The 12,096-nt window shown below is 46.3% G+C and overlaps 1 protein-coding gene across 3 annotated transcripts in view; it reads right to left on the minus strand.

Annotated features, from left to right (window-relative positions):
* The window catches only part of WDR59 (WD repeat domain 59), a 108,414-nt gene that overhangs the window by 66,477 nt on the left and 29,841 nt on the right, over window positions 1-12,096 (minus strand). For all 3 annotated transcript variants that reach the window (XM_004057983.5, XM_019012434.4, XM_055366570.2), the window contains 3 exons: window positions 10,486-10,566; window positions 9,283-9,320; window positions 3,478-3,566 (listed from right to left, as the gene is read on the minus strand). In XM_004057983.5, coding sequence (XP_004058031.3) covers window positions 3,478-3,566; window positions 9,283-9,320; window positions 10,486-10,566 — 208 coding nt within the window. The remainder of the gene's footprint in view (window positions 1-3,477; window positions 3,567-9,282; window positions 9,321-10,485; window positions 10,567-12,096) is intronic.

Genomic DNA, 12,096 nt, shown 5'->3' on the forward strand with positions numbered 1-12,096 from the left:
CACAAAAAGCTTTAGATATAAAAGAAGTTCATCTTGATGTTATCTGAAACACTAGAAAACCAGAAAAAAAACCTAAATGATCAACAAATGGGAAATAATGAAGCTGAATCAATATACTACAGCTATGCGACACCATATGATGATACAATATGATGTAGCCACTGAAAATTATACTTAGAGCTTATAGTACAAGGACAATGCATCTGTTCTAATGTTAAATGAAAAAAAAAGTGTACACAACTACATACAGAGTATGACAAACTAAGTTTAAAAAAAAAAAGCATAAGAACAGAAAACACCAAAATGTTAGCGTTTGTCTCTGGGTAGTAGGATTATGAATGATTTTTATTTTTTCATTTATATTTTCTACAGAGAGCATGTATTACTTCCATAATTAGCATTAGTCTGTGAGGTTAAGAGTGCAGTCTCCAGGCTGGGTGGAGTGGCTCACACCTATAATCCCAGTGTTTTGGGAGGCCAAGGCAGGAGGATCACTTGAGACCAAAAGTCAAGACCAGCCTGGGCAACACAGTAAGATTCCCATCTCTACAAAAAAAAATTTTTTTTAATTACCTCATCATAGTGGTGCATACCTGCAGTCCCAGCTACTCAGCTGGGAGGATCACTTGAGTCCAGGAGTTTGAGGCTGCAGTGAGCTACGATTGTGCAATTGCACTCCAACCTGGGAGACAGAGGGAGACTGTCTCAAAAACAAAAAACAGAGTGCAGTCTCTAGAACCAGCCTGCCTGGGTTCAAATTTTGGCAGCAAATTTGCTTCGGTTTACTCATCTGTAGAACAGGGATACTAATAGCACGCACTGGCCGGGCGCAGTGGCTCACGCCTATAATCCCAGCACCTTGGGAGGCGAAGGTGGGTGGATCACCTGAGGTCAGGAGTTCAAGACCAGCCTGACCAACACGGTGAAACCCTGTCTCTACTAAAAATACAAAAATTAGCCAGGCGTGGTGGTGGGCACCTGTAATCCCAGCTACTCGGGAGGCTGAGGCAGGAGAATTGCTTGAACCTGGGAGGAGGAGGTTGCAGTGAGCCAAGAATGCGCCATTGCACTCCAGCCTGGGCAACAGAGTGAGACTCTGTCTCCCAAAAAAAAAAAAAACAAAAAAAAAAAAAAACAAAAACAAACAAACAAAAACATGTACTTTAAAGGCTAATTATAAAGAGATATTAATCAATAAATGTAAAACTCTTAAAAGAATGCCTCTGTACAATAAATGCTCAGTAAATGTTAATATGATAGTCATACATGAGTCCGGATTAAAATCCACTGTTAGCACTGACACTGAACTTTGTGAAGTCTGTAATGCTTGCTGCCATCAGTGCTGCTTTGACACTACAAAGTGCTAGAGAAGTGAAAATATAATCAACAAGTTCTACAACTCACCTGAGCAGAAGTCCCAAGTATCATTATTTTTGTTTACTTATTTATTTATTTTTTGAGACGGAGTCTTGCTCTGTCGCCCAGGCTTGAGTGCAGTGGCGCGATCTCGGCCCACTGCAAGCTCCACCTCCCGGGTTCAAGCGATTCTCCTGCCTCAGCCTCCTGTGTAGCTGGGACTACAGACACCCGCCATCATGCCCAGCTAATTTTTTGTATTTTTAGTAGAGACAGGGTTTCACCATGTTAGCCAGGATGGTCTCGATCTCCTGACCTCGTGATCCACCCGCCTCAGCCTCCCAAAGTGCTGGGATTACAGGCGTGAGCCACCACGCCCAGCCGAAAATGCTGTTCTAGTGACAAACTGAATAAAACCAATCACTAGTTAGGAAATAAAGAAGGCCAGGAGCAGTGGCTCATGTCTGTAATCCCAGCACTTTGGGAGGCTGAGATGGGAGGATCGCTTGACCCCAGGAGTTCGAGGTCAGCTTCAGCAACCTTGTCTCTACAAAAAAAAAAATTTTTTTTTATTGGCTGGGTGTGGTGGCATGTACCTGTAGTCCCAGTTACTCAGGAGGCTGAAGCAGGAGAATAGCTTGAGCCCAAGAGGTCGAGGCTGCAGTGAGCCATAGTTACACCACTACACTCCAGCCTGGGTGACAGAATGAGGCTCCATCTCAAAAAAAAAAAAAAAAGAAGGGGAAAATGGCCATAAAGGAACAGAAGACAAAAACTAACATATAGAAGATGTGGCCAGGCGTGGTGGCTCACGCCTGTAATCCCAACACTTTGGGAGGCCGAGGTGGGCAGATCACTTGAGGTCAGGAGTTCAAGACCATCCTGGCCAACATGTGAAACCCCATCTCTACTAAAAAATACAAAAATTAGCTGGGCGTGGTGGTGTGCACCTATAGTCCCAGCTACTGGGGAGGCTGAGGCAGGAGAATTGCTTGAACCTGGGAGGCACAGGTTGCAGTGAGCCAAGGTCCCCACTGCACTCCAGCATGGACGAGAGAATGAGACTCTGTCTCAAGAAAAAAAAAAACAAAGAAGATGCACCTGCCCAACCTCTATGAAATCACCTTCTCACCTAAGAGCTATCTAAGGCAGAGGGCTTCTGCCACATAAGGCTTCCCCAGCATGTCCTGGAGCCTAATGCAGCAGACAGGATCTGCCACGCCTGATCTCTGCTCCACTTCTCGCTTCTCTTCCAGATGTATGAAGGGAAGGGAGCAGCAGGAAGATAAGACAGTGGGGACATCCCTGAACAAGCCATCTCCACAATGCCTGAGCATCTGTAGCCCCAGGTCTCACAGGCAGGAAGCAGGATTTACACCCAGGTCTCATGGCAGTGATGGCTCTGTTCATTATTACCTAACAGTCTGGCAGTCAATGCAGGGGAGGCCTTTTCCCTGTGCCATGACCCTCACTGAGGCCAACACAATCAACTTCAGTAGACTTTCCATTACAGCCACAGCCAAGGACCCAGCACTGTTTCCATCCCTAGGTGTCCATGGGCTGCTGCAGTAACAACGTATGAGTGATATGCAGAATACTTTGAGGCTAATGGGATGTCTAGGCTTGTAAGAGTAAATGTAAGCATCATGAGCGTCCTGCCTTGCTCATCGTTATTGGAAGTATTCAGGATGTCAGGCATCCAAGAACAAATATATTTCACTTTGCAAGCAGGGGCAGGGATAAGAAGCCTGCTGGACAATTCTAGAATAGCGCCTGGACTCCACGGCTTAACCCCAGTGACACACACACTGTTAGTGTCTTTATTTTGAAGGAAACTGAGGTTAAGAGAAGTGATGGTGGCTTACCTGGTGTCATAATTAGGAGGTGGCAAAATGGAGCTGATTTTTTCAACCACTGTTCCTAATGTCTCACTTCCCTAGTTTCCTTCAACACTGGATTGAGACGCAAATATCATCTGGTACTATGAGCTTAAAATGGCCATTTACCATGCTGCACAGGGTTCCCCGGACTCTCAAGCCAAGTCCTGGCACTCATAAAATCATCTTCACACCCTCTGGGAGGGATCAAAGACCAACAAGGGGGAAAAAAGAGATTACTCACCCTCTTATCCCATATCCGCACATCGCCGTCATGGCTGGTGGCAAGGCAGTTAGCATTTTTTTTATTCCATTTGACCTGGGAGGCACCCGCTGCAAAGAAAAATCAGGGAAGAAAGCTGCTGCCCTTGGTGCTTTCGGAAGCAGAGCGGAGCACAGCCAGGGGAGCTGGATAATGAGTTCTGGCTGAATAAGCCCAGAACCCTTCAAGTTTCTGTGACTGCACCAACTCCACTATTCCAGATAAAACGAAGCCAAAAAATAAATGAATTAACACATGGGAACAGGATCATAGTCACCTAATTGAGGAAATAATCTCAGGGGAAAAAACCTACAGGTCACTCTGAGCAGAATCAGCAGGAAAACATAGTTTCTTACAGAGCACTAGTTGAGCATGGCGCTGCTGGCTAGTAATTGACTTGTCACACAACCTGACCATTTCTCATCCCCAAATGACACCTGCTCGCACTCCTAATTAGAACAGCCTCAGCTCTTATGCCTGCCCCTTTTTTTTTTTTTTAATTGTTGAGCAATAGTCTTAGAAAAACACAGCCTTAGCTGAAGACCAGCTACAGAATAAGCCCCGATGTTGACCAATTCTGTCCTAAGGGTTACATGCTCCCCGCACCCCACTCCCCATCAGCTTTGTCAGCCGTGGCCACTGGCACCACACTGATAAGGGAAAGGGAACACCCTTGGCAGTATGTGACCTCAGTCCTTTTCCCTCTCTGCCAATACAGAGTGTCATTGATACATTAGTGACAAAAGGGCTACTTAAGACAGGAGGCATAATGTGAGATGCCAGGAAGAGCTGAGACATGGAAAACTGGGACATAGTGGCACTTCTAGCTGACTTTTAAAAAATAAATCATTAATCAAGAACCAAACCAGAACTGAAGTGACAGCACTCCTTCCTGTCTCCTCCTGCCCTTGCTCACAGCACACATGACATTACTGCTGTGACACCTGTCCCTCTGCCTGGTGTTTATTACTGAGGAAGCCCATAGTAGATCCACAGTTTTGGGGAGCTACTTGATCCAAGAAGTCCAGAGCAGGACAGAGAAATGACTCAGAACCTAACAGGACATACAGCATTAAGCCCAGAACTTGGTCCTGTCCAAGGATATGCTGTGTTGGTTTTGATGACACTATTTGTCTGTCTTGTTCTTTCTTGAGACATAGGGTATCTTATGTCATCTAGAACAAACGGTGGAGACCAGTGAAGATGAGGCAAGGAAGAGTATTAGGAGGTGGCTTCTTTGCAAGGAAGGATATCAGCTGGAGGAGAAAGTGAGTGAGAAGAGCTTGCTCTACCTCCTTGACAGAGTTACTTAAGAGTCCAAGAGAACACACCTTTCCCAGTGGGGAGGCATCAGAACTCGAGGGCTCCCAAGGGACTCTGGGAAGCCCCCTCAATGCAACCTGCTTTATCAAGATCATTATACCAGAGGCCAGGCGCGGTGGCTTGCACCTATAATCCCAGCACTTTGGAAGGCTGAGGCAGGCGGATTACCTGAGGTCAGCAGTTCAAGACCAGCCTGGCAAACATGGCAAAACCCTGTTTCTACTAAAAATACAAAAATTAGCCTGGTGTGGTGGCGTGCACCTGTAATCCCAGCTACTTAGGAGACTGAGGCAGGAGAATTGCTTGAACCTAGGAGGGGGAGGTTGCAGTGAGCTAAGACTGCACCACTGCACTCAGGCCTGGGCAACAGAGCAAGACTGTCTCAAAAAAAAAAAAAAAAAAAAAATCATTACACCAGGGTCGAACGGAGGTCCCGTGCTATGAGAACTCTCAGACACAGAGAACACTCTGGAATACTCACAACGTGACTCCCTATCCCAAAGGGCATGAATAATGTGCCCCCTGAGAGATGGGGACCACAGGCTCTGGGAAGCAGGCAGTACCCGAGGCTGTACCACTCGGGATATGCTAGATCCAGCAGCTTATCAAGGTCCACAAGCCTCTCACTTGCCTCTTTTCCCCCAGGGTAGCTCTGCACCACTGAGAAACCTCACCAAGTACAAAGGAAAGAAGTCTTCTACTTCCATTTTTTAACAAAGATCTATAACAGAAAAAAAAGCAATGAGAACAAGCAGGCTAAAAAAAGAACCACTTTCAGCTGGGCACAGAGGTTCACGCCTGTAATCCCGGCACTTTGGGAGGCCGAGGCAGGTAGGCCACAAAGTCAGGAGCTAGAGACCAGCCTGGCCAATATGGTGAAACCCCATCTCTACTAAAATTACAAAAATTAGCTGGGTGTGGTGGCCCATGCCTGTAGTCCCAGCTGCTCGGGAGGCTGAGGCAGGAGAATCGCTTGAACCCAGGAGGCGGAGGTTGCAGTGAGCCAAGATCGTGCCACCGCACTATAGCCTGGCCGACAGAGCAAGACTCCATCTCAAAAAAAAAAAGAACCACTGTCCTTTTTAGGGTTTCCCTAAAACTAATCTAACTTAGAAACCTATAAATGTGGCCGGGCGAAGACGCTCACGCCTGTAATGCCAGCACTTTGGGAGGCCGAGGCGGGTGGATCATGAGGTCAGGAGATCGAGACCATCCTAGCTAACACAGTGAAACCCTGTCTCTACTAAAAATACAAAAAAATTAGCCGGGCGTGGTGGCGGGCGCCTGTAGTCCCAGCTACTCGGGAGGCTGAGGCAGCAGAATGGCATGAACCCGGGAGGCAGAGCTTGCGGTGAGCTGAGATCATGCCACTGCACTCCAGCCTGGGCAACAGAGCGAGACTCTGTCTCAAAAATAAAAAAAAAAAAAAGAAACCTATAAATGTAAGTAACAAAGTCAGGAGAATGTGATTGAGGCATCTGTAGACCACCTGTATTTCTATTCAGTTATACGCCCTCTGCAGCCAGTCTATGTCTCAGATCATAAGTACCTAAAGCAGGTGGGGGCGGGGGGCAGAGCAGTAGAACTGTTAAGCACTTAGCACAGAAGCACAGGTGTTTGATTCATCTATCCATGCAACAAATGCTTAGTTCCCCTTATCCACGGGTCCACCTTCTACAGTGTTAGTCACTCCCGGTACAGTACAAGAAGACATTCTGAGAGAGACAGTGACAGACCACATTCACATAATTTTTTTTTTTTTTTTTGAGACAGAGTTTTGCTCTTGTTGCCCAGGCTAGAGTGCAATGGCGTGATCTCGCTCACCGCAACCTCCACCTCCCAGGTTCAAGCAATTCTCCTGCCTCAGCCTCCCAAGAAGCTGAGATTACAGGCATGTACCACCACGCCCGGCTAATTTTGTATTTTTATTAGAGACGGGGTTTCTCCATGTTGAGGCTGGTCTCGAACTCCTGACCTCAGGTGATCCGCCCGCCTCAGCCTCCCAAAGTGCTGGGATTACAGGCGTGAGCCACCGCACCCGGCCACATTCACATAACCTTTATTGCGGTATGGTGTTACAATTGTTCTATTTTATTATTATTAGTTGTTGCTGTTAATCACTTACTGTGCCTAATTTATAAATTAAACCTTATCCTAGTTATGTATGTACAGGAAAAAAACATAGTATATTTGGTACAGTATTATCTGTGGTTTCAGGCATCCAATGGGGGTCTTGGACTGTGTCCCCTGAGAATGAGGGGGGATTACTGTATTACTATATTAAGTATCTCCTTGGATCAGGCACAAATGCCTGTAGCGCACAAATACATACACTCGTCTACAGAACTGAATAAGAAAGAAATGGTTTCTGCCCGGGTGTGGTGGCTCCCGCCTATAATCCCAACACTTTAGGAGGCCGAGGCAGGCAGATCACTTGAGGTCAGGAGTTTGAGACCAGCCTGGCCAACAGGGTAAAACCCTGTCTCTACTAAAAATACAAAAATTAGCTGGGTGTGGTGATGCGCACCTGTAATCCCAGCTACTCGGGAGCCTGAGGTGGGAGAAACGCTTGAACAACAGGAGGTGGAGGTTGCAGTGAGCTGAGATTCCACCACTGCACTCCAGCCTGGGTGACAGAGTGAGGATCTGTCTCAAAAAAAAAAAAGAAAAAAGAAAAAAGAAAGAAAGAAGTGGTTTCTAACTTCACAAATCATATCGTCCAGCTGCTAATACAATCATGATGCTAAAGGCCTTTACATAAAAAGGCGTGGGGGTACAGAGGGAAAAAGTACCATGTACAGTAACCATTTCAGAGCAAGCACCAAATGTGTGTTCCAATGCACCAAGGAGATACAAAGGGACAGAATTTAAGAGACAGATAACACATGCTTTTATAAAGGATGTCAAAATATTGACAATTTAGTTTTATCTCTGTAAATAAGTTATACCAGTTCTATTCCACATTCTACTCTCAGGAAGTGCTGGGAATATTCCCTAGTAGCCCCAGTTGAGAATTCCAGAAAAGGTCAGTTCCAACTAAGCAATGAAAACAGGTAGATCAGAATGTAACTACAAAGACTTGGTTCGTGCATGTTAAACAACACCATGGGCCAGGCGCGATGGCTCAAGCCTATAATCCCAGCACTTTGGGAGGCCAAGTCGGGTGGATCACCTGAGGTCGGGAGTTCAAGACCAGCTTGACCAACATGGAGAAACCCCATCTTTACTAAAAATACAAAATTAGCCAGGCATGGTGGCACATGCCTGTAGTCCCGCCATTGCACTCCAGCCTGGGCAACAAGAGCAAAACTCCGTCTCAAAAAAAAAAAAACAAAAACAAAAAAACCATGCAGATACAATCAGTGTAATCTCATTGTAGAGAAACCACAGGATGAACTATTGCTTTAATAAACTACAGGAAAAGAAAAACACAAATCCAAAAAGGAAAAGGAGACAGACTCAAAAAGATGAGAAATATATCAACCACTTATAGGTATGGACTTTATTTAGATTCTCACTGAAACCATTTTTCAAACAATTTATAACTAAAAAAAGAAAGAGAGACTATTGGGGAAATCTGAATGCTGCTTAGATACTTGATGATATTAAAGAGTTACTGTTAATATTTTTAGGTATTTTTAAGTATGATATTGGGATTCTTCTTTTGCAAAACATACACTGAAATACTTGTTGAAGAAATGATATGGTATGTAGCTTCAAAATAATCACAAGAGGGCCGGGCATGGTGGCTCACACCTGTAATCCCAGCACTTCGGGAGGCCAAGGCAGGAAGATCACTTGAGGTTAGGAGTTCAAGACCAGCCTGGCCAATACAGTGAAACCAGTGTCTACTAAAAATACAAAAATCACCCAGGTGTGGTGGCAGGCGCCTGTAATCCCAGCTACTTGGGAGACTGAGGGAGGAGAATTGCCTGAACCCGGGAAGCAGAGGCTGCAGTGAGCCGAGGCTGCACTACTGCACTTCAGCCTGGACAACAAGAGCAAGACTCTGTCTCAGAAAAGAAAAAAATCACAAGGGGGATGAAGATGGAGGTGAAATGGTGGGTGGAGGAAAAGATGAAATAAAATTGGATGTATGATGACAAGTGTTGAAGCTGACGATGAACACAGGCAGTTCATTTTCTTCTCCCTATTTTTACAGAATGTTTGAAATTTTCCACTATAAAAAGGTAACAAACAACTCAGCTTGGCTCTTGTCCTTGGACTCTGATATGAGGTCCTGCTCCACACCCAACAGTCCTAACTGTGGCGTCTGGGAGCAGCCTAAAGTGAACCCCTTGCAACAACATGAGACTTACAATTCCACTCAGCCATGGCGCAGCCCAGACAGAGGCAGTTAGAGAGGGAGATGGAAAGGAATAGGAAGGAACGGGAAAGAACTGGAAGGAAGAAAATGAAGACAAACCGAGGCGCCAGGGTGAGGTGGGAGAAGCATACACTCACCAACAGCAGACAGTGCAACAGTAGGTTTCCTTGTGTCTCTGAAATATAAAAATAAAAAATCAAATCCCCAATTTATATGCCACCACCCACCTGGTATTTTTCACCCTTTGCACACAATTCTTCGCTTTCCTTTCAGTGGGAACTTGGAGTAGGTAGATCCGCTGTGAGGGCCTTAAAAAGAAGTCTAAAGAGAGACCTGCTGGCCAGGTGCAGTGGCTCATGCCTGTAATTCCAGCACTTCGGGAGGCTAAGGTGGGCGGATCACCTGAGGTCAGAGTTCGAGACCAGCCTGACCAACATGGTGAAACCCCATCTCTACTAAAAATACAAAAATTAGCCACGTGTGGCAGGCACCTAAAATCCCAGCTACTCGGGAGACTGAGGCAGGAGAATTGTTTGAACCCAGGAGGCGGAGGTTGCAGTGCGCCAAGATCGTGCCATTGCACTCCAGCCAGGACGACAAGAGCAAAACTCTGTCTCAAAAAAAAAAGAAAGAAAGAAAGAAAGAAAACAAATTACAGGCCATGTACAATGGCTCACACCTGCAATCCCAACACTTTGGGACACCAAGGTGGAAGGACTGCTTGAGGCCAGGAGTTTGAGATCAGCCTGACAACACAGCAAGACTCTGTCTCCACAAAAATAAAAAATAAAAAAATAAAAATTAGCTGGGCATGGTGGCAAGTGCCTGTGGTCCCAGCTACTCAAGAGGCTGAAGTGAGAGGATCACTTGAGCCCAGGGGTTCAAGGCTGTACTGAGCTGAGATGACATCACTTCATCTGTCACCAGACTGGGTGACAGAGTAATACCCTGTCTCAAAAAAAAAAAAAAGAAAAGAAGAAAGGAAAGAAAGAGAGGAAGGAAGGAAAGACAGGAGGGAAGGGGGAAGGGTGAAAATGAGGGAGGAAAGGAAGGAGGGAGGGAAAGAAGGAGGGAGGGAAGGAGAGAGGGAGGGAGGGAGGACAGACTCTAACTAGGGAAGAGTTCTCCTTAAGGTCTTGCCTGGAGAGGTCCTGGCTCTCTTCTCTATCCCCCTACAACTGTGTCTTTCACTCTCAAATAATATATTTGCACTCAAATCTCTCACTCAAACTTGTCTCGAGGTCTGTAACGAGGGGAAACCAAACTAAGACACTTGATCTCTAAAACAAAGGTCCCAAATCACCCCCAACCAAGTGGTTATGCCTCCTAATTGTTCTTACTTGATATCCCAAACGTAGATGTAGGTGTCCACAGAGCTGGTAACCAGGAGGTCAGGCTCAAACACCGCCCAGTCCAAGTCGCTGGGACACAAAGAATAAACAGAACAAAGAAAAGGAAAAAAATTCAGAGTCCAGGTCCAAAGCACTAGCACATCGAGTCTCCAGTGGCTTCAGAATGTCATCGTTAACGGGCTTCTTAATGTGGTTTAGGCTGAGAATCTCCAAAGTTCCTTGGGAACGAACATGAGTTTGGAAGGAAACTGTCAGGTCCTTCGCCAGCTATACCATCATCTGCTCCCAGAAAAGAAACGGAGTGCTTCAACTTAAAACATTCTCTCTCTGGGCTGAGCGCAGTGGCTCACGACTGTAATCCCAGCACTTTGGGAGGCTGAGGCGGGCAGATCACTTGAGGTCACGAGTTCGAGACCAGCCTGGCCAGTATGGTGAAACCCCGTCTCTACTAATAATACAAAAATTAGCCAGGCGTGGTGGCACACACCTGTAATCCCAGCTACTTGAGAATCATTTGAATCTGGGAGGCAGATGTTGCAGTGAGCTGAGATCATGCCACCGCACTCCAGCCTGGGCAACAAGAGTGAAACTCCATCTTAAAACAAACAAACAAACAAAATTTCTCTCTCTAAATAAACAAACAAAACAAAGGAAAAACACATAAAGTAATCTTTATCATTTTCTAAATCAAATTCCACCACAGGCACCTTGGGTAAGCCCAACATCCTGAAGCAGCGGCAAACTGCCACACTGCCATGCAGCACCCAGAGAGGGCCAGAGGCCTGTGGTGTCCCCTACCCATGCTCTCCTTCCTAGACAGGCAGCAACTGCACAGAACATTCCACCCGACCCAGGTGTCTCACCTTTCCCAGCACTTCCAGGTCAGCTTAGCCCAGAAACAGTGACCTAGGGAAAGACTGGATCAAGGAAAACTCGAAACCAACTGGAAGCCTCGACTGGGAGGCGGCTGTGCCCTTGGGTAATGAACTGTGACGCAGGAGATCTGTAACCACTGCTGCCGGAGAGAAAGCCAAGGGCCACTCCCTGACATCCACATGTCCTCCCAGGCACCACTGATCATGAACTGGGGGATTCTGCTGCATAACCACTCCTCTCCTATGTTGAAAATCAGCTCTAGGCCAGGCACAGTGGCTCACGCCTGTAATCCCAACACTTTGGGAGGCCAAGGCAGGCGGGTCACTTCTGGTTAGGAGTTCAAGACCAGCCTGGCCAACGTGGTAAAACCCTGTCTCCACAAAAAAAATAAAATAAAAATAAAAAAATAAAAATTAGCCGGGCGTGGTGGTGCACACCTATAATCCCAGCTATTCGGGAGGCTGAGGCAGGAGAATCACTTGAACCCAGGAAGTGGTGGTTGCAGTGAGCCAAGATCGCACCACTGCATTCCAGCCTGGGCGACAGAGTGAGGCTTCGTCTCAAAAAAAAAAAAAAGTCAGCTCTAATCCTTTACCCTGGACTGGACTATATCCATCCGGGATATGGTCTGGGATGGGGGTCAACAGCTACGCGATGGTGCTTCCTAAATGCCGGCTGTTCCTCACTGTGCTCTTCACCACCATCTCAGTGAATGCTAATAAC

The sequence above is a fragment of the Gorilla gorilla genome, chromosome 18 (assembly GCF_029281585.2).
Source record: "Gorilla gorilla gorilla isolate KB3781 chromosome 18, NHGRI_mGorGor1-v2.1_pri, whole genome shotgun sequence".
Classification (NCBI taxonomy): Eukaryota; Metazoa; Chordata; class Mammalia; order Primates; family Hominidae; genus Gorilla; species Gorilla gorilla.